Genomic DNA, 23,460 nt, shown 5'->3' on the forward strand with positions numbered 1-23,460 from the left:
ATTCATATAGATTGTTTTCATTTGTGCTCTGTAACCTTAGTACCAGTTCTGAAATGTTGTTATATACATGTTGTATACATTAGAAGGTATTCTTTTAGCCTTGGGTTGTCTATCTGGAGGCTGTTGTCTGTTGGATGGCCCCAGCTTTCCCAGACCACGTGTTATCAAGTTCAATGAATAATTTTTCTTTGTTGGTGTTTAAAGAGAGTGTCTGTAATCCTGATATTTTAACGACATACAAATCCACACTTGACATTTCAAAATAATCTTTTCATTAGTTTTTTTTCTTTAGTTACTGTATAATCACAAAAGTAGGGAGGGGTGTGTGTAGGGATGCTGGGTTTTCATTTGGAGGGGTTGAACTTGATGGACTTTGTCTTTTTTCAACCCAATTTAACTATGTAACTATGTAACAATAAACTTTTCAACAGTAAATTGTTTTTCTCAAGGACATCTCTTTAATTACCTTCAGATGTAAAGGGAAGTTTAACAATGAATTCAGCAACATTGTGACTAAGAGAAAGCTAAAATATCACAGCTTGCATAAGACAGTTTTGAATTGCAATACAAACACAATACTGTGAGGCTACATACACATGGCAGTCACAGTCTGATTTTTAAATGCATTGGTCATGCAGAGCTTTTCTATGTGATCAGGGCATGGCAACGCAGATCATTGTCCCCCAATTATCTGTCAAACAGGAAAAGTGATCAACATTGAATCCATTGAGTTAACTTATGTGTTGCCTTGAAGTAAATGTATAGAGCCACGTTACATAGCAAAGCAGACTCTGACTGACATGGGAGAAGCCCTTACAAGGCAATTCCTTTAACATGTATTTAAGTTCAGTCTCAATTTATTACAAGAAAATGACAACATTAAGCATTTTCTAAACACATCTTGTTCTTAAGGCTGCACTGTATGGTTAAACAATCAACCGTTGTACATCAGTTAAATTTTTTTACAGTATAGGAAAATGAAATTCTTAATACACACACGCACACACTGGACTTGTTTTAAAGTAATGGTTAATTCTGAAAGGATTTTGTTAATGTTATAATGCATAAGGGATAAAGCTTTATGTTTTGTGTAGAAGATGTATCCAGTTAGCTGTATGCCATTAAACCAGCCATATTGATGAAATCATAGCGTGCATACTAACAGATGAAATGATAGTCATCTACTAATCCATTCTTTTGGCATAATGTTTTGCGCAGCGCATTGGTTCATTAAAGAGCTCTAATATAGGGAATATGGTAAAATGTAATAGGATATTTGAAATTCCTGATGATGTCTATGACCAAGCACAAGGCTTTATACATGTCATGGAACTCCTAGATTTTTCCAATATGTTTTTTTAATTATGCAAGTGTGAATAACCTTATCCTGTTATTTTGATAAGCAGTTAGCAGCAACTATAGCCAATAGCGTTGCTAAGAATTATTTATAAGAGTGATATGCAGGCCAGCCTTTAACTTGCAGGACCCACAGCTTGGACAGGTTTGGGCTGAATTCTTTCATCTGCCCTATCACTTATGACCTTACTATGCCCACCCAGTGTGTATTTATAGGCTTGTGTCTGCTGTGCCCCTCTCCTTTTATCAAAGATGAGTCAGACTCGAGTCTGTAAATACTGATGGCATCCCAGGTTGGGAGTGGGTTGGTTAGGTTCAGGGGTGTGTTGACTTGTTGTCGACCTGAGCATCAATAATTTATAAGTATATTTAATATTTAATATATTACAGTATATTTATTTGTTTGTTGCATCTTCAGTTTTTGGGTGCTTTGTCACGCATGGGAGAGGCAATTTCTTGCGGGCAGCACCCTGTCTGCCAATGCCCTTACTGTAGCTACTATAAGGCTGATGGCAATTAATAACTAGTGGAAAGTTATTTTACAAATGTTTATAAAATAAGGGCAGATTTATCAAAGATGTACATTTTATTTGTTCTCGCATGTTGAATTTTTAAAGTACATTTTTGTCACATCTCGCCGAGTTTTGACTAAAGAAATTGTGAGCTCAGACCTGCCAAGATCCACATTATTGTATATTTTAGTAAAAACAGTTGATCATTTTAGATTTTTCTTACCTTTAAAGGCAATGTAACACTAAAACTAGCAAAAAATATATATATTCATCATCTTCAACTCTAGTCAAGGTGTAGTATAAAAGAGTAAAAGCTTATGGCAATGACATACAGTGCATTTTCTCCAACTGCTTGTTTCAGCTGGCAGAGATTTGCCAAAAACTCACACCTCCCATTCTGTTGTATGGTAAAAACATGTAGGTTCCGGCAGAAGTACTTTTCAGTACTAGATGTTTCCTGTCCAAGTGAATCCTGTATTGCCAAATATAAGGAAAGCCTTCACCTCTTATGCTATAGTCCTTAATGTAATATCCTCATCCGAGAATAGAGAGTTGATGATGAAATCAAAATAAGCATGATAATGCATCTGTGAATTAACTTTAAATAAAATATATAAAGTAGTCATCTAAACTATGTATTCATTTTTTTCATAATCAGTAAACTCATTCTAAATTGTATCTATAGGTTCCAGAAAGATACTTGAGTCATAAAAAGGGGGAAAAGTATAGGCAAACTAGGAATATGCTGCAGAAAAAGCACACGCTCATACACACATAGGTCATACACCAGTTGGTCAATTCAATATGAGCTTGGAGGTAGGCAAAAGGCAAAACTAAAGACCAACTGCATAGTTAAATAGATTAGTACAAAATAATTAGTAGATAAGCTTTCCATTCAATAGTTATTTAACCTAATAATTAGTAATTACATGAAGTATTTTTTTTCTCAGTCTGTCTTCCATATTGATTTGATTCTCAGATTCTTTAAAAGGAAACAAAGCCAAAGGAAACATACTGATCAATCTTTTCAGCCATAATAAATGAAATGAAGGCTATATAGAATTTCCTTAATACATTTGCTTGCACAAAGTTTACATGTGATTTTATAGCATTTAAGCATTAGTTTAACCTTTGCACAGATATATAAAGCTGATACTGTTATCTTAATGAGCATGCTGAGAGGGCATAATGATTTAGCAGCTACACACCATTCTAATATTCTATAATTTGTATGTTAACTGTAATAACATAACCGGCTGTTGCTGTTGAAGGTTAAAGAGATCTCCTCACTGTCATCTGTTATTAAAGTACACACTTTAAAAAAATAATATACATAGGGAGGCTTGATTTATAAGTCCACAAAAAAAATAAAAATAAAATCAGATCAGAAAATGTTACTTCTAAATAATTATTTTGCCGAAGAAAACTCTTTATCTTCCTCTTTCAAATGGCTTTAGACGTTGTCTCCCGTCTTCTTTTCAAATCTTAAAGAGAATAGAAAACAGTTTAGCACGATGCCTCACATGCACAGGATATTATTTTCAAATTCAAAAACTTTTCAACAGTATGTAAATATACTAAATGGTTAACTGAACAATAATGTGACAGTAAGGAAAGTGGTGCAACAAACTGGTGCATTTACAACATCAAAGCTTTTGAACAGTCTCTATTTGTTTTCTAGTTGGTGCTAATAGTCAGTGGCGTCATGGAACTATAACAACCTACAATTTGGTTACTTCCTGAAAAAAATCAAGATTCAAGCATTGTAATTTTAACACAATGCAAGTCTACTGGGCACATGTTTCAAAAAACAAAAGGAATATCCCAAAACTCTATAATAAAGTGAAAAGCTAGTTTTTATTTAACATCAAGTTAAAAGAATAGGCATACAGACCAACTGGTATACTGCCTTACGCATTTCATACCCAATTTAGTTGAAAAAATTGAGTCATGAAAAAATGTGTCCCATATGTTGGAGTTTCATTACTGTAAATTTTATTTCTTACCTTATCTGATATATATATAATTTATTCAATTTTACATATTTTGATACAGGCAGGGGACCTGTTATGCAGAATGCTGGGGACCTGGGTTTTGGATATAGGGTCTTTCTGTAATTTAGATCTCCAAACCTTAAATCTAGAAAATCATGCAAACATTTAATAAATAAATAAGGATTCATTATATCGCAGTCTGGACCAAGTACAAGGTACTGTTTTATTATTACAGAGAAAAATCATTTTTAAAAATGTGGATTATTTGGATAAAATTGTGTCTATGGGAGATGGTCTTCAGAGCTTTCTGGATAGTGGGTTTCTGGATAACGGATCCCATACCTGTATGTCCCAAAAATGGCCTCGGAGTTCACAGCAGCCATCTTCTTCTTTTCCAGTAATCTCTGTGTATTGACGGCATTGTCAGCGCATGCGCAGCTGGAGTAAATTTCTGGTCCCAAACAACTGCGCATGCTGCGAAAGTCACGGAAATTTCTGAAAAATTTCCGGAAATTTTTGTGACTTTCGGCACATGCGCAGTGGTTCGGGACCAGAAATTTACTCCAACTGTGCATGTGCCGAAATTCCGAAAAAGACAAAAGAAAGAAGATGGCTGCCGTGAACTCAGAGGCCAGAATCTGCATGGAGGGGTGAGTAAAAAATTAGGGGCATTTGCCCAGGGGGGCAGGTAGGCTTGGAGGGAGGGGGGTCTACCCAGGGTAGGGGGGGAGGGTTTTTTTAAACTACAGGTTGAATTCTCCTTTAAGATCAATGACACATGAGATTTGTCACCCGCGTGGGTGAAGAATCTCCACGAAAATGCCTTGCCCTTTGTTAAGAGTGATGACCAACGGGGAGATTTATTGGCAGTGAAAAAAAAGCACGACTGCGGTGATAAATCTCGTGAAAATGCTTCTCCGCCAGCAATAATTAAAATTGCAAGTGGTAAAACCTATGCTAACATTACCCTAACATTGCAATTACCCATACTAATGTGATACTTCTTGATCACAGGGAAATGCCTGCTTTTACATTTTCCCTCAACTTTCATGGAAAATTCAATGTAAAGCTTAAAAAAAGATCCTTTAAACACATATTTGTTCAGTTATCTCACATTAATGAAAGAGGTGAAATACATACAAGTAATACAATAATGTTTTCATGTAATTAAAAGTATACTTACTCTGCTTCCAAAGTTTTCATTTCAGGTTCATTGGGAAGACAGCCAGCTCTGATTGCAATAGAAAATAAAAAACATATACATGACTTTATAGATGGGGGAAAAAAGGGAACAAGCAAACGCATGCAAATTATTTTATGATGACATGAATGTTGAAAAAAAGTGTTAGAGAAGGATGAGTGCAGCAATAATGCATTTGGCAGACTTTTATGGATATGTGAGTCACTTTTATCCATACTTTATATAGATGCACAATGTGTAATTGTGCTTTGAAAATGAATCAGAGATAAGATCTAACTTTTCCTCTGGTTATTTTTAAACTGGCAAAGATGTTTGTACCACAACATAAACTAATTGTGGATTGGTTTTCTTCAGATGAATAATCCTTTCATTAAATGTGTGCCTCCAAAGCTTTTTTTGCAGAGTTGACAGCTACATATAGTTATATTCATATTAAACTATAGATTGGGTTAATATGAAACCCCCAAAGTAATGAAGCATTTTTGCTGCAGCTGAGTTGGGGGAATTCATTTATTAGTAATATCTTAAAAAGCAGTGCGTAGAGCTAAGTATTATATTCTCAACAGCAGCATATTCATATACTTTTAATTTCCATTGAAGCATAATAAATGCTCATCCACTAGTGCATAATAGTTATGATTCTCCACCATAAATGCCTTAAAATAGGATTCTACTCCTTGCAGCCTTACAAACATTACATGATCAGGGAGTGTTGGGGATTATTTGTCAAAGGTCAAGTTTTTAAAGTTATCTCAAAAGGTTTGAGGTTTTTTTATCTTGAAATATTCAAGTTTTTACTGAAACTGCCCTAGAAAACTCCTTTTGTTCTCAATTCGACCTTTAATAAATAACCCCCTAAGTACTAATAATGCTATGTATCTAAAGTGTGCTTTAATCCAAGGTAACAAAACCCACTTCACAAGCACATATTTGTTGACAAGATCTTCACTGGCACTGATCATCTATCCCGTTTCCCGTTACCATCATTCCATAAATCAAGAGAAAAGGCAACAACAGTGTAATACTGTTGATTAACTAGTTACTCAGAAGCAGTGCTATGTACATCAGTTTCTATTAACTGTGGCGTTAAACTATTTTTATTATTCAACCTATGGATTATTGCACTAAAAGTTATGTGTGAACATAATTGTATATTTATGTTGCACATTTTACAGTGGAATATAAATTCCATTGCTTATAAAGTTGTAATATTTATTATGGAACTGTCACTACAATTTTTTTCTGCATGGATAACTGCATGAGCTTCCCAACAACAAGGATCTATTATTAACAACAGCCACAATGATATAACGATGTGTCATTTGCTGCTTGCATTCACAGCAATATTAAAATCATCTTAAAATTTATGTTGTTGTCAATACTGGAAGATTATATGATGATAATATTCAAAGGAGAGCATCTTTACAGGTGCATCTCTTCCTGTTACGGAAATACTTAGAATTTTATGCTCCTCTGCACTGAACAAAAAAGAGGTAGAAGGTCTTCTACAGTATCTCATTTAAACAATAGAATTAGAAAGATTATGTGCAAACTGAGTGAGTCAGCATCAAAGAGAACAGGTTATCAGGTTCAGCTTTGTCATAAAACTGGTTTTCCTTTGTGGGCATGGTGAAATGCCACATCTAGCATAGCTCAGCACCAGTAATTGTTGTTTTAGTAAATTCAGAAGCTGCTTTGAATACTGATGGTATGTCAAATTATTCCAGTAATGTTCTTTTAGCTTGTTAAGGTTCATGTAAAGACAGAGGCCACCATGGATTTTATATTTGCTGTTCCTTTGATATCATTCTTCTAAGCATTACAGTGAGTTTTATAATGCTATAAACATTTAAAGATTTATGTATAAGGAAATATTACCATTGAAAAAAGAGCCACAAAGTTTGTGTGTTCATAAAGTAAGTAATATACCTTACAGTCTAAGAAGATCCTAAAGATTTGTGGTTACTATATGGAACAGAAGAAGTGACAACAGAATTAAATCCCAGGCCAGCCACACCTCACAACTCACGGCTCTGATTTCAGATAGGCAGGGATTATTAGGCATTAGAGAAAGTTATTAATGATGACTAAGCAGTTAGACATTAGACGTGACAGCTTCTCTAAAAAGATAAATACTGCTTCTGGAAAATTAAAGTGACTATCATGCAGTCTTATAATTAAGTGATTTTTACCTGTATCTTCAACAAATATTTCTAAACACATAAGCTTTTTTTTTTTGGGGGGGGGAGGGGGAGAAATAAAATACCATATTACCATATAAGAAATATAATGTTTGTGCCAATAGTAAATAGTAGGTACTCATCAATGTATCTCTTAGAACCCCAACTGGTGTTGAAGTACAACTCCCAGCAAGCCTTGACACTTCATTTACTGTCAAAGATATGCTATAAAGTCAACAAAATTGCAGTGAGACATCCCGGAATTTGAAACACATATTTGTGCTGAACCAGCCAATAAGTTAAAATAGTAACTGGAATGTAAATGAGCAATGGATCTTGCATTAGACTGAATAAAATATGAAGGAATGGTACTCTTTGTTTTGGCTTTGCTCATCTGAAACAGGTATCATATTCTAACTACAGGCAGTATAGTGTATACATGGTACAACCACATAACAGTCACAATGCACTGGCCATATTTCCTGCTTATGGCAAATTAACATGGCCATTTAGTCATTTTCATTCCCTTTACATTTGAGTACGTTTTCGAATAAACGGAGATCAATGTTGGCTTAGCCAAAAACTTTATAAGAGTATCATGATACCTGTGTTAGATTTACACAAATTTGCTCCTTCTAGTGTATGTGTATCACATTTAACACATTTACTAGTATCTTGCTTAGCAAACATTTCCATTAAAAATCATAATAAAAGTAATACTTCCTGCACAAGAAGCTCACCAAGCACCTGTTATAGTGTCAATAAATGTGCCAGGCTTGTCCACATGCCTCTATAATAATCAATACCCAGGCAATGTGTAAAAGCCCAATAAACAAATATTCACTGGTTTACCCTAAAAGATGGGATTATTTCCAGAAAAAGTTCTATGGGCACTTTTTATACAAAGGACACATTGAAGCAACATTGAAGCAAAATTTGTTATCACAGAAAAACTTCTGCATAGCACACAATTGGTATCTTACTTGGCAGATTCACTTTCTCTCAAGTCTTCATCCAGTCTGCATAAATAATAGTTTAGTAAAGCAAAGAAATGGGAAAGAGATGCAGGCTTAGCATAAGCAGCAAAACAAGGCAAACAAGGCTTCAGTGCATTAAAAAAATGGCTTGCAAAGGGCATTTATGCGTAAGGTTATAATAGTTTTTCTATATCTATTTATAAGGGGTTTACCTTATTTATTTGTTTTTCTTAATAGTAAGTACTATGCTGTAAATTGTATTGCATTCATTTGCAGTTGATATTTGCACTGCTGTCTATTTTTTCTGTCTATACTGAACATCATATTACATAGAGGCCAATGCAACCAAATATATAATGGAATTCTATGTTAAATACTTATATATTAGCAATATGGCTACCCTCGCTTGTATGCAAGGAGAATCCGATGCCTTGTCTTACATTGTATCAACAGTCTGAGCCACCACGGCAGAGAATAGAATGGGACAGACAAACAAACCAGAATTTTTTTTAATGAATATATATTGCAAAGTTGCTCAGAATTATGATTTCTTTTATTAGGCACATTTTTATTTTGGGGTTGCCTTGCCCTTTATATATAGGACTTCTGGAATCGAAACATTAATTATTTCACATAGAAAATTAAATGGAAGCAGTTACACTTGTGTTGCTTTGCTTTTAATTCACTCTACCTCCAGAACCCACTTACTCATAATGATACATTCATTTCTTTAACAAAATTAGGATGTAAAATGGATCATTATCTTACTGAAGATATGGAGTTGGCATTTCAGAAGTTTCTAAAGTGTAGTTTTATTCAGGCTTTTAGCTACCTGTATGATGTATATAGAAATATATTAATCAGGCTGTCCAACCCATTGTTTGCATGTCAGTTTGACCTGTGACAATTAATGGTTATTTATCATTATTAGGTTGTCAGTTTCCAAATCAAACCACCTGTTTTGCAGAATAAGAAGCAGCTAGAGCCAAAACAATCTATTTTAGTTCAATTGTTGGAGACATTTAAATCCTTCTCTAGACATTGTTCATATTATTGATAATCTTGGGAGAGGCAGAGGAGAAAGCAAGGGTGCTGGAATCATGCTAGCTGCATAACACACACAGCTCATTATGGTGGTATTAGGCATCATTACAGCCAGAGCAAAACCAAGGTTGCCTTTTGTGATACGGTATTGTGTTTGTTTTTTCTTACTTGGGAAATGATCTCAGCAGTAAAACTGTTTTGTATTATTTATGTGAGTGTATACCCAATGCATACTGTTATTTATCCAAACATTATACTCAATTGAAAAGAGTGTAATAATTAGTTTTTAGGAACAGCCATACCAATTCACTTGTCCAAGGCATATCTGCAAAACCTGCTTAGCCCATAGTTTGAAATACCTGTTCCCATGCTTTAAAGCAACAGTTCAGTGTAAAAATAAAAACTGGGTAAATAAATAAATAGAAAGCCAAAAAAATCTCTAATAAAGTTAGTTAGCAAAAAATGTAATGCTTGAAGGCTGGAGTGACTGAATATAACAGAACAGAACCCATCTTCCTGCTTTTCAGCTCTCTAACTCAGCGACTTGAAGGGGGACCTACATGGGACATAACTGTTCAGCGAGCTTGCAATTGATCCTTAACATGCAGATCAGATTCAAAATCAAACAGTTATGACCCATGTGCCCCCCTCAAGTCACTGATTGGTTACTTCCTAGTAACCAATCAGTGGAAACCATTAAGCTGCAAAGCAGGAAGTAGTGTTCTGTTCTGTTAGACATCCAGTCACTCCAGCCTTTATACATTGCATTTTTGGCTAACTAACTATATTAGATACATTTTTTATTTTGTACAGCCTATCTATATACCCAGTTTTTATTTTTACAATAAACAATTCCTTTAAAACATTGCAATACTCCATGACTTTTCTACCTATGCTGCAGCATAAATATTACTGCTAGTGAGACCTGATGACAAGTTTGGAAACCTATGAGCTACACAGAAATGGCACTTGCACCATTTAAAAAACTATAGATATTATTGGCACTTTTGGTAAAGTCTCAACCAAGTAAAGAGGCAGTTCCAATATATATGATTAACAAGATGCATGTTGCCTAGCTGTAATTAGGTATTGCCTTATATGGATTTTAATGTAAAAATAAACACTACTTTAAACTTAAGAAATATTTTCCCTTTAAAATATAAATATACTTAGAATTCTACTGTTGAGATCACTAAAGGGCAAATGAGCAGAGCTTGGCCTGTTAGTAGCAGTAGTAAAAGTGCACAGCCTGTCTGGATTTACCTCACATTTCTTGGAAAACATCTCGATTCTTCATACCTTACAAAAGAAAAGTCAGCAATGTGCGGATATGAGAAAAACTGAATGATATTGTTGGGTGTGATTTTATCAAAGTAGGTAAAGGACCTCACCCTCCCCCACTTGCAACACTATTATTTTGCCTCCCAACTATCATATATACACAACTGGTTTAATCCAGATGAAAGCAATTCGCTAACAGACTTACATGCCACAATTCTGGGATCGTTAGAGTCCATTCGCAACTCGCCCTATAGGCGGATGTGTGACCTCCCCTCATTACCAGAAGTGATTACTACCCCCATCAAAGTATGGGCAAGACTACAATCCAAAGTACGTACCCCTCTACCTACAGTATCTGCTAAAGCTCCACTCTGGAGGAACTCTAACTTGCCCAATTTGAGAAAGCTGGCAGATTTCCAATATTGGCCACAAATGGGTATTAGACACCTAGAAGACCTGTTGGTGGAAGGTAGTTTTGTCTCCCTAGACCAATTAAAAATCAAATTGAATAGGCAAGACATACAACTGTTTAGATACTTCCAGCTGAGACATGCCTTTTATGCACAGTTCAGATCATTCCAAATTACACCCTTATCACTGGCATGGGAAGTCAGACTTTGGACTCTAGACCCCGGCAAAATACTATCTCAACTGTACAACATAATTCAATCTTCTCAACCCTCCCCATTCAATAAAGCCAAACAAAAATGGCTGTCATTTATTCCTTCACTAGAGGAGGAACAGTGGGAAGAGGCTACAGATAACTTGTACCCCTGCCTAATATCGCTTAGAGACCGAATGGTTCAATTTAAAATGATCCATCAAATTTACATTACCCCACTAAGGCTTCAGGCTATGGGTAGATCAGAGGGTGCCAAATGCGTGAAATGCGGCAGGGGAGAGGCTGGATTCTTCCACTTGATATGGAACTGCCCTAGAGTGGCAACATACTGGTCGGAAGTAATCCGATACACTAATATATCTCTATCCTTTCCTGGAATTAAGTCCCCTGAGACTTGCTTATTGGGTATTATAGATGAAGTAGTGCCCTTACAAAAATCCAGAACACTATTAAGATCTATTTTGTTCTATGCAAAAAAGCTAGTAATAATGAAATGGATGAACCCCAACCCCCCTACACTACAGCAATGGATTGACCTCATAAATGGGACACTGCCTCTAATCAAATTGACTTACAATGCTAGAGGAACACCCCAGAAATTTGAGAAAATATGGGAACCTTGGTTAGAGGTCAACCCTCATGTACTCCAACCAGATGACTAGAGTGTTAGACTGGCCCAAAGTGTATGCTGATAACTGGTGAATATGTCACTTAATTTTTCTGTATTAGAACTGTCATTAAACATAAAATAATTGAAACAGTAGTAATGCAAGTGCCAAGCATGTTGGTTTGCTTTATTTGTATATGTTGTTTGTTTTGAAAATGCAAAATAAAAACCTTTAAAAAAGTAGGTAAAGGACAAAATCAGATTTTTTTTCAGTCTATGTATTTTTACATTATTTATGTGTTGTTTTTAGCACAACTGAATTACTATTTTATAAAAGGCTAAACCCCCAGACAAAAATGGGTTCAAAATTATCCCATGGGAAGAGGGGGAACTATTACCTGGGTTCATTAGTTTTTCCCGGAATGGGCATCTATGGCTATTGGCACACAATACTTTTTCTTAGCTGCATAAAAACGGGCAGTTACTGCATGCATGGGGCAGTAGCAGTCCATATCGGCAGTTTCTCCATTTGCGTTTTTTTCTTATGGTTAAAAAAAACATTGTGTGTCATTAGCCCCTGCACTTATAGTAGTAGGTTGTCAATGTGGTCGTTTTCATTATGCGTGCTATGGGTTTACTAGATCTATGGCCAATCTTTCACTTTTTATTACATTATTTGACTAGACAGCTCTGCCAAGTCTACTCAACATACTAAATATAAATATATACTGACTTGATCATAACAGGATTCACTTACTTCACAATTGTCTCTGGAATATGCACATATTCCATTGGAATCAGTTCGCTGAGCTCTGCTAAAGTGGACACATACTTTATCTTGCTGCTAAATTTGGAGCTGGAAAAGATGAAATATTAAAAATAAGATAGCCATGAGAAGTATGTGTTATGGTACATAATAGGTGCAACATAGAGAAGTCAGGACACTCAAGTTAGAAGGTCAGGTAAGAAGGTGATCAGGAGACCTTACATAGAACCCAGTGAAAACTTTCCATGTTCTACTACAATGGTTTAGTCTACCAGTAAAGAAAGAATTTTAGGTGAAATTCTATAACCCTTATTTATCAGTCATTTACAAATGCCAACCCACCAGACCGTGATGTATAAAGGTGTTTGCTAGAATATACTGTTTGTCCTTACCCATCACCATGTGAGAATGTGTGCAATGTACCTACCTTATTCTGCAAAATGCCATATACTCAAAATAAACAAAATGCAGCAGAATTTTGTTAAACTTGTTGCTTCCATTATAATTTATATTGTTGCAATCAATGTTAATTGGGAAATGGTAAGCAGTAAGTATAAATCAAGATTAAAACTAGTTTTGTTGAGCGTCTTTTTGGAGGCAGGGGCAGTATTGAGTCCCTGATAATATAATTGCAATATATAATGTAACTGAAAATGCATTCCATAAAAGAGTACCTGATAAAAGGTCTTGTCAGTGCTAATATTGTCCTGATGAACCACGACGGATGAACAATTATAAATGACTTTAAATTCTTCCTTAATCTGTGTAACAGGAAAACATTCATTACAAATGCATAATATGGTTTGCTTTTCTTTTTTAATTCAAAATGAAACTACAAGACTATTTCCCTAGCCTAGAAACCAGACTGAATTAGGGCAGATACGGTAAGTACATACTTGAACTGGGATAGACGAGTACAGTAACAAGAAGACTGATAACGAAAACAGCACAGGCTAAACATTGAAACCAGGGCAGGTTGGTTATTGGAACAAAAAAAATAATCTCTCTGACATTCATTATTGTGGTCAGTTGTCAATGATTAACAGTTCTGTAGATTACACAAGACTCTATAGGAAACACAAACATGCCTTATAGTGAAAACTGCTGATCAAAGTAAAGATAAAGGTAAAATGTAGCAAGACAGGAACTTAAGGAAACCACAGCACTTAAACCGTGGAACACTGAAAAAGATGAGCCGGAACAGAGATCCCGTTATAATGGTTTTGGTCTGAACAATAAAGATTATACATGAATAAGATCTTATATTATCTCAGTTCAGCAAGAAATAACATATACGGGTATGGGATCTGTTATCCTGAATGCTCAGGACATATGGTTTTCTGGATAACGGTTCTTTCCATAATTTGGATCTTCACACCTTAAGTCTACTAGAAAATCACGTAAACATTAAATAACCCCAATAGTCTGGTTTTGCTTCTAATAAGGATTAATTCTATTTTAGTTTGGATCAAGTACAAAGTACTGTTTTATTATTACAGAGAAAAAGGAAATCATGTGGATTATTTGGAGTCTACGGGAGATGGCCTTTGCGTAATTCTGAACTTTCTGGATAACGGGTCCCATACCTATATAACCGAATAGAACCACAGAGACGGTTATATAACTGTAACTCCAAAGAATTTTGTTTTTTTTTTTGTTTTTTTTTAAAAGTGCCTTCCTAAGGAATTCAAATGGTCCCAATGTACATGAGTGAGGCAAGTGCAAAAACACACAATTAACCATATTTTTCCCATAATGCAACATTTTTTGAGTCACAAATTTTGGGTCCTACACTAGGAACAGGAAATGTTTCAATATAAATGAAGCTCTTGTACCCATTTGTAAATCTTGCAAACGTTGCATCTATGTTATTATGGCAGTTAAGCCGACAATCAGTGGGTACAGGCCGTCCATCTGCACATCATTCAGTTGCAGTGACACAAGTAGCTTGCTGCTGCAGCAAAGATGTCTATATGACATCTTCTAGATGGCAGGTAAAGTTCACTTGTTATTAAAAGGCAAAAAGGCATAAGCCCTTTAGTCTTTTTGCTAACCAAAGTCAAATCCAGCATTTCAAAGTATTAAATATATTGCAGAAAGAAATGCCTAAATGTTCTGTGCACAGCTTTTAGCTAATCATTTAAAGTAATTACATGCCATTAACAGTCAGCCAAACATCTCTGGGATAAATCATAATCTACAGTACATTCCTAATCATAATCATGGCTACCTTGCAAAAACATAGGGGTTTGGGATAATTATTTGCAATTTTCTTAATCTCGTCCATGTATGCTTCACCCAACATTTTTTTATTTAGGTCTAATCAAAACACAAACTTAAAGCCTTCTATTTTTGCTTGTTGCACAAACACTCAGTGTACCTAGAAATAAAAAAAAGCTTTCATTTTATGTAGACTGCTATAGCAGTAGGTCTCATTCTAAGACATGCCACTTCTTTTTCACATACAATATGGCCCAGTAACTAGGATTTTAAGGAATTGAATTCAACAACATAAAAAGTGCTTGCATCTGCCCAAATTTGGTTTGGTGAACAAGAATAACTGGAAGCGTTTGATGTACCATGGCAGTAAGGTTGCCACCTTTTCTGGAAAAAAATACCGGCCTTCCTATATATTTATCTTTTTTCCCTATTAATAACATTGGGATCAACCACAATTTTTATCGGCAACCCTAAATAGCAGTGACCTTTTTACCATTACAGCTGTCTCTTAGTATTGCACATGATCAGCCTTAAAATGTTGTTATAGTTTTCTTTTTGCCTTCCCTCCAATTCATGTTAATGGGAAATTACCTTTCTACGCCTCCTATGTTGATCATACACAAGCAGATTAAAGCTGGCAGTTTATCTGATCAATTATGGGCCTACCCGATGACCTCCTAACATTTACCTGCTTATTTTGATCCAAGGGCCAAATGATCAAATCAGCTAGATTTTGCCCAGTAGGTGGCCAAATTGGCCAAAGATCAGTTTGAAGGCAGCCTCACCAAACTGAGCAGATCTTAACATGTATGGAGAGTCAAATCTAGTAACGCATGGGAACTTCTTTCTTGTCCCAGTCTGAGATTATCAGTGCCTTTCACAACAGCAATGACACATCCTGTTTAACATCCTTGAGTAGTTTAGAATGTGATTAGGGACAAAAAGGAGCTGCCTTAGACAAAGATAGATAGGGAAAAAGTTCTACCTGCTCTGACACAAGTTAGTGACAAGCAAAGGTGACTACACTATGCATAGCTGACTACATACATTCTTCGATTATTTTTGAAAAAGTGGATATTATAAAGCAGAAACTCTCCAAATATTGACTTTTATTTTTTTATATTTTATTCTTCTAAATCCCTCAAATATTATACATTTTCAATACTGCAAACACTTTTAGAATTTGAGTCAACACATAGATTCACTGAAGTATGCAGTATGACCAGGATGTCTACATTCTACAGGTACATAGATTTCAATAACTTTGGCTAACAAGCATTGATTGTTTCTCAAGGAAATGGAATCTGTGCAGGTTGCTTGCCCCCTTCTAAAATGATAAGTGTAACAATAGACCAAAGTCAATTAATTGTTGTCGATGGGCTATATACATTGCTAACTGCAGTAGTGAGGGCAAAGGACTTTTTTTATGCTTGCTTGAAATTCCTGTTATGCCATAGGCATATAGATATTAGTGATTAGCCCCATCTTGCATATTAAACTTTATCCCAAAAGTTCAGCCTGACATCACCTTCTAACTAAAAATATGTGTTTCTCTATTTGGTCAACACTCCCATGATCCTTTATCTGACTACAACCTCCAGTTACTATTAAGGCTGCTGATGCCACCAGGGTCCAGAAAGACTAACTGCCTTGGTAAAGCAGACTGCAATTAGCCATGATCACTCTTGTATGCTAATATTTTATTAAAATGATCAATAATTTTTTTGTACATTATTACCATGTTGACATATTTTATAGTACAAGGCTCCTTTGGGTGGAATTCTTTCATAACAACGCTTGTCATGACTCCTCTGGTAGATTGCCCTTTCTTGACCTTGTATGGGCAGCATTCAGAAGCCTTTCCTCAAGACTTCCTCTTGTCTGATGTTCCAGCAGCCGATGCTTTAATTTAAAGGCAGTTTAAACTAGTGACTTCCCATTTTATGTCAGCAGAGTAATTCACTTACCAGGCACCTTCTTTTCAGTTCAGTTGTTTCGAGCTAATAAAACAGAACTAATTAGTGAAGAGCACATTTTTTCACCAGTCATGGATTCGTGGCGAAATTCTGCATTTCTCCATCTGTGAATTTTTTCCACGAAACAGTGGCAAAAAAGTCACTGAGACTAAAAAGTCACCCTGAGAAAAAAACGCCCATTGACTTTAATGTATTTGGACAAAACGTCACCAACGCAAAAAAGTAGCATCAAGAAAAAATGGCTTTTGACTTTAATGCATTTGGAGTGAGAAAAAAAAGTTACGCGTCACAAAAAAAATTTGTCTGTGCCTGTTTTATGCACTTTGCAGTCTGCCTTGACAATCATAAATGACAACTATTGGGTTTTCAAAGTAAGTGTTGGTACTCACCGCCGATCAATCATCTGGTAGCATTTTTTCATCCATCCTAAGCCAGGCATTTTTCTCCTAGGGGTAGCGCCATTCAAATAGACAACCATATAGTCTTCTGCTACCATAAGCTCCAAAGTGCTTATCACATAGCTGTTAAGACAGGAACACAATTTTAGTTCATTGCTTTTCTATTTCTCACAGTATATCAAAATGATCAGAAATGTCCCATGAATCATAGCTGATCGTTCTGCTTCAGGAACAGCATATACTCTTCAGACTCAGTTTGACAAAAGTACATAAAATGAATAACTCTTTTGTCCTCATTTACTAATATCATAAAAAGAAACAGGTTACTAAATTATATATAAAAAAAACACTGATTTACTTTTGTTACTTTTGCCAAATAATTGCTAATTGGTCAGTAACTGTGCAAATTTGCTCTTATATTAGGTTTAGCTTATTCATATTTATTCTATTCACCCTCTATCTTTTGTTGAATTTTGAGTGGTCAAGGGACTATTGTACTATTTATAAAAAACTTTATTTTCCCCATTAGCTAGGATTTATGTAGGAGGATATTACCCAGGGTTACAGAACTACCCCGCCAGGCCTCAGAAAAATGGAATAATAGAATAATGGAATATAGATTTCAGGTGTCACTTTCATATTCTCCAACACACATTCTGGGATTTAGAGATGATGGGGCTATAAAAAAAACAACAGGGAAGTCCGATCTCTATTCTTTCATTTAGATGTTATAATGGCTGTTCTGCAGAGAAAGCATATAGCCATTTATATAATTATGTTGCTATTGTGGGGTTGTATGACCCTGCACTTGGTCCCTCATGAGGCAGGTTCTGTTTCTAATTGCTTTGTGACTTTTTGATCTGGAAGTCATTTAGATGCAACATTTCCTATTATAAATGATTTTATACATGGGGAAAAGCATGAATTTTGGAAATCACCTGTTTTCTTGAACAAGTAGAGTGACAGTGGAAGATACAGTCAGGGTATGAAGAAGAATATAGAGAAGCCATCTTGTCTATGTCTTGTATTATTATATAAGGCTCGCCTGCATATCCTAAGACTGTGTTGCATGTTTTCCTCTGTTCAGACTATGTAATAATATTGGAATGTTTCATTAAAAGGAGAAATCTTCTAGAGTAATTAAAATTGGATTTTATAAAGTGAAGGATGAGGCGTGATCATATGTTTGAATTTGACATGGATTGCTATTTTGACTTTTGTCTTTCTAATGAAAGCTTGTTTGCTGATAGTGTCTTTTTTTTTTTGTTTGTTTGACTGTCTATATGCAGAAAATGTGCTGAACAAAAATCTGAATGCTGTGTGAGGCCTGCAAGTGTTTTGCTATTTACCTGGAAAATAAAAAATCACCCATGGCTCTAACTATTCTTCTATCCCTAACATTTACAAGGAATGTTTTCCCGAACAGGTGATATAATAAGCACAATGAAATTTATATTTTTATTGCAACCAAGAAATACAATATCTCTACTGAGATAGGAACGTGGTGTAAAAGCACCACTTCCCCTTGCCTCTGTTGGTCAATCTGTGGGACACCATATATTTGTTATGTCCACCTGTATAATGGCTTACTCTTTATCTCAAAGCCTGACACCAGGAGGGTCTTTGTTTGTACAGAGCTCTTTATCTCCAGTTAAAAAAAAACTATACTTATTACAGTGTAGGAGAAAGGAGGTAGAAAATTTAAAAAAAAATGTATACTGCCCCTTTAATTTGAATTCATGTTAAAATAAAGCAATACAATAATTTCTGGTTATTTCTTATACCAAATCCTAATAAAAATACAGTTTAATATATAACATGCACAAAAGCAAAACATTACTCATAATAAATGTTGTATTCCTATTTTCAACACAGTGCTTGTTTTATGTCACTATGAGAAATATTTTGTTCCTTTATTTAACAGCTTTATCCATTGAGACACACAAAGCAACATAAATTATTCATTGTGTATTAGGGGAAGCACAAGCAGAAGTTTCCAACCAAGATTGTTATAAACCAAGTGTAGATGGCCTCAATGGGAGGAGCATATTTCCTTGCACTACATCATTTTATGTTTTCATAAAAGTCAATAAAAGAATGTACGAGTCACAGCAGAGCGAGAGGCGTTTATGTTCTATGTACTCACAGGAAAAGGTTTTCCATTACATAATTGTAGTCTGGACGGCTGCTATCAGGCAAAAAGCACGCAGCGAACACAATGATGGCATTTGCACCTTCACCATAGTAACCTGAAATAAAAACAGTCATTTGTATTCATAACGTAACGTGTCCTTTTAAAGTAAAACTTAAAAAAGAATATTAATAGAAATACTGTATTTTATATACTGAACTTAGAGCGGCCAAAAGCAATAATGGCCTATGTCTTTAAATTTGTACACAGCAGCTCCTTTCTTCTAAGTGTCAGTAACATTGCACATGCTCAGTGTGCTCTGGGCTGCTTAGGGGTTGTCAGTAATAATCAAAATATTAGCAGAAGCTGAAGCTATGAAGCCAGCTGTTAATTCAGAATGCACTTGTTTCTGTGCTATTGTGTAATGTAAATTATTAATCAGTTCTAGTGGGGTTGGCTGGTTGAGCATGTGAGTAGGCAGGGGTGTATTTGCTGTGTGGAGGGGGGGTTCTAAGCTTAAATACTACTGTCTAAAATACATCTTTTTGTTTAAAAGATAAAACTAATAAACCAAAACAAAATTAAACAAACTAATACATATGTTCTATTGCCAAGTACAGTATTATGTATGTATGTTTATTATTATTTTTATTATTATTAGTACTACTACTACTACTAATAATAATAATAATAATAGCATAACCTTACAAATCATGCTATAATGAAGGACATATCCTATTGTAATAAAAAAATAAATATAAATATTATAGTGCATTTGCAATCATCTACATACCTCCATGAGATATAACTTTTTTGTATGGTTCAATGACCTTCATATCAATCCTCTGCTCTTGCTCTCCGATGACAACTGTCCTCCATAGTCTATTATCAGCCCTTTCCTCTTCTGCCGTGTACTCTTGTATAGATTCAAAATCCTCCTGTACAGCTTTCCCGACTGCAGGTTGGTCATCTACAACAAAATGTAATGTATAGGCAAATTAACTTAATATTGAGCACATTACCCTCAAGCAATGTTTAGAAAGGTTTTCTCTATGTTTACTAATTACACATTTATACATTTGGCTTTACAAAGGTCAAAGTCAAGCAATAAACTTTTAGGTAAAAAAGATAGATGTTGTCTGTTGTGTGTTAAAAAAAAGGCTTTCGTTCCTCATATATATATGCAATGTTTTTGTTCAACCCACTGAATTAAAGCTGAAAGTCTGCAGTCCAACTGCATCTGAGTTGTTTCATTTAAAATTAATTGTGGTAATGTACAGAACCAAAATTAGAAAAAAGATGACTTGGTCCAAAGATGTATAGCCCTAACTGTAATGGATGTATTTACATTTAATTGCTGTTCATGTATTTATATCTGAAATCATATTGCTAACCCACACATTTTTGTAATATCATTGCTCTGACTAATGAAGAGACACTGCTAGCTGACCTTAGCACCCGGTGAATATTACTAAAGACTGATGGGAAATTAAACCAGATATGTACAGATATGTATATGTAAGCAAGACAGGTTTCTGCTAGCTCTGCTGATTAATGCCCATGTGCTTTAGTGCTTCAGACAGAAAAGTCCCAAAAAATAACAACAAAGAAACAGTTGTGTGCAAAGAAATAGAATATTGGCAAATTAGTGAGCTTGCTGATTTGTCTGCTGTTCAGAAACGTTGTAGTCCAAGTAAAAAATGAAAAGTCCTTTTGTTTTATTCTAGTGTATCTCCTGGCTGACTTAATAGCTGGTTTGGAAAGAGCTGTAAGGTAAAAATAATGTTCTTGTGGCAAAAAATAGATTGCAAAAAGTATTAATTTTGTGTAGAATAATATCAGAAATAAGAGCTAAACTACCCTAAAACTGAAGTGAAACTGTGTATATAACTATAAGATACCACAGCTCCCATTATGCGCAGCCACCCAACTATTCATTTTTTCAACTAATCACATCTTTGGGGGGGGGCTAAAACTCACGAATGTGAATTATGCTCTGAAAAAGTAATATGGATGATATTTATTTAAGTGCAAAAAATTGTAATGCTCAAATGTCGAACTTTTTCCACCTATAACCTTCAGCATTCATGTAGAAGTCAATGGGAGCCGTCTAATATTCATATATAAGCCCATTGATGTTGGTTGCTTATGCTAAAGGTTAAAGAAATCTGCAGCCATTAACCATACTGTGTTAAAAAGGATTTCAGCTTCGCAGAAGTACAAAATAGAAGTGATCAACATGTCGATTTAAATGAAAAATTGTCTTTTTGTGTTTTTTGTCCTTTAAAAGAACTACAGCTTTGCAGAAGTACACGGAAATGATTTAATGCCGATTTAAATTGTCTTTTTTGCCTTTTAAAAGAACTGCAGAATACTGTACAATTACCATGTATAACACAAAAACACATTTGTACAATAATCTGCAACTTATCTAATGCCTAGATTTATTGGGCATTTGAAATAGTCTCCACTAAGAACACCTGCCAGATCTTAATAATTAAACAGGATATGTACATTGGTATTAAAGATGCATTACAGAAGTCTCAGTATATTGAGCACTAAGAAGATTAAGTGAATACTAAAGTTAAAAGGATCAGACATAATAATCCTTGCTTTCTCTGTTGGATCTTTTCTGAAAGGTCACACAGTATACCACCTCACTTTACTGTACTATAAATGGCTCTATTGTGCAATAATTCTATTTACAGGGCAGAAACAAAATTTTAGCCAAATATGGGATTTTCATACCTAACCTTACCGCTACTAAAATTTATTTTGAATATGAAATAAAGCAAATAGGATTGTTTTGGCTCCAATAAGGATTAATTATATCCTAGTTGGGATCAAATACAAGGTACTGTCTTATTATTACAGAGAAAAAGGAAATTCTTTTTTAAAATGTGAATTATTTGCCTAAAATAGAGTCAAAGGGAGATGGCCTTCCAGTAATACATAACTGTCCTATACTGGTACTACATTTTAAATACACTAAGGGAAGCAAGAGAGTGCCCATTAGTGCTTATCCAAAAAGCACTTGCGGCCTGGGGAATTCTGCTCTCAAACAGCAGCATCAGGAGGCACACGCAACCCTGTCATTATTGGTTGTCACAGGCCAGGAGGTAAGTGCAGGAACCATTGCAGCCTCCTCTCTAACTTGCATATCTGATCGACTAACACAGTGGGGCTCATTTATCAACACTGGGCAAATTTGCCCATGGGCAGTAACCCATGGCAACCAATCAGATTGCTGCATTCATTGTACTGCTTGCAGCTGGCTTTAAAAAGCTAATCACTGATTGGTTGCTATAGGTAACTGCCCGTGGGCAAATTTGCCCAATGTTGATAAATGAGCCCCAGTGACCGCTGTTTTCATGGAGGAAGTGGAAGGTCTCTGTGTTCCATGGCAGGTCTTTGCTATAGTTCCTAACGATCAGAATGCCTTGTGCAAAGAACAAACAAATACACTTTTTGCACACTGCATTCTGTAATTTAAATGACCATTATTGTCTTTCTTTATTCTATAATATTGTAAGCTAACACAGATGATATTATCTAACTGGTACCAAAACAGTTTTGGACCCAAATTTGGAAGCGTATTTGAGCCCTGGACACTATCAACAACCTACAGATGCAAAAAGGAATAAAAGAAGTCCGTTTTAGGTGTCTCATTGCTTATGTAGTTTCAGCCACTAGACTGAGCCAATGAATCACCAGACAGATTATTGACTAATGCTTTTTGCTTGCCCTGAAATTGTGAATAACCTAACTCAGCTGGTCATATCAAGTTCCATGCATGTATTTAAAATCCTGATTGTGTGCTTGAGCCTAACTGATGAATGCAGAAGTGTGCGCACGCCCTATAATTTTGATGTGGTGCATGACATCATTGTGCAAGGCCCAAAATACTATTTAAAGGTGCCGCTCTTTATATTCCACTGCCCAACGTAGGTCTATTCTAGATAGTTCCTGGGTGCACTTCGTGTCTGATTAACTGTTTCCTTCCCTTGCCTGTCCTTGACCATCCGAGTAGCAGAGGGTTCCTCCCAACGTGAAAGGCGTCTGTTATAGGCAGAAGTGCGAGCGATGACTGAAACCTTGGTGTCTGTTCTGGGTTTGGCATACTGAAATTGACATTAAGATATGAAAAATGAATGCACAGCCCAGAGGGGGGTTGAAATAGTGGTTGAGAGGTCTG

General features: G+C 35.5%; 1 protein-coding gene across 1 annotated transcript in view; it reads right to left on the reverse strand.

The window, feature by feature from the left end:
- Nucleotides 1-435: 435 nt before the first annotated feature.
- The window catches only part of prune2.L (prune homolog 2 L homeolog), a 164,997-nt gene continuing 141,972 nt past the window's right edge, over nucleotides 436-23,460 (reverse strand). The window contains exons 12-20 of the mRNA XM_041584636.1: nucleotides 20,059-20,235; nucleotides 19,281-19,383; nucleotides 17,126-17,257; nucleotides 13,215-13,301; nucleotides 12,532-12,630; nucleotides 10,528-10,563; nucleotides 8,227-8,262; nucleotides 5,046-5,093; nucleotides 436-3,352 (exon numbers count right to left, since the gene is read on the reverse strand). Of these exons, the coding sequence (XP_041440570.1) occupies nucleotides 3,322-3,352; nucleotides 5,046-5,093; nucleotides 8,227-8,262; nucleotides 10,528-10,563; nucleotides 12,532-12,630; nucleotides 13,215-13,301; nucleotides 17,126-17,257; nucleotides 19,281-19,383; nucleotides 20,059-20,235 (749 nt within the window). The 3' untranslated portion in view covers nucleotides 436-3,321. The remainder of the gene's footprint in view (nucleotides 3,353-5,045; nucleotides 5,094-8,226; nucleotides 8,263-10,527; nucleotides 10,564-12,531; nucleotides 12,631-13,214; nucleotides 13,302-17,125; nucleotides 17,258-19,280; nucleotides 19,384-20,058; nucleotides 20,236-23,460) is intronic.

Source organism: Xenopus laevis, chromosome 1L, assembly GCF_017654675.1.
Source record: "Xenopus laevis strain J_2021 chromosome 1L, Xenopus_laevis_v10.1, whole genome shotgun sequence".
NCBI lineage: Eukaryota > Metazoa > Chordata > Amphibia > Anura > Pipidae > Xenopus > Xenopus laevis.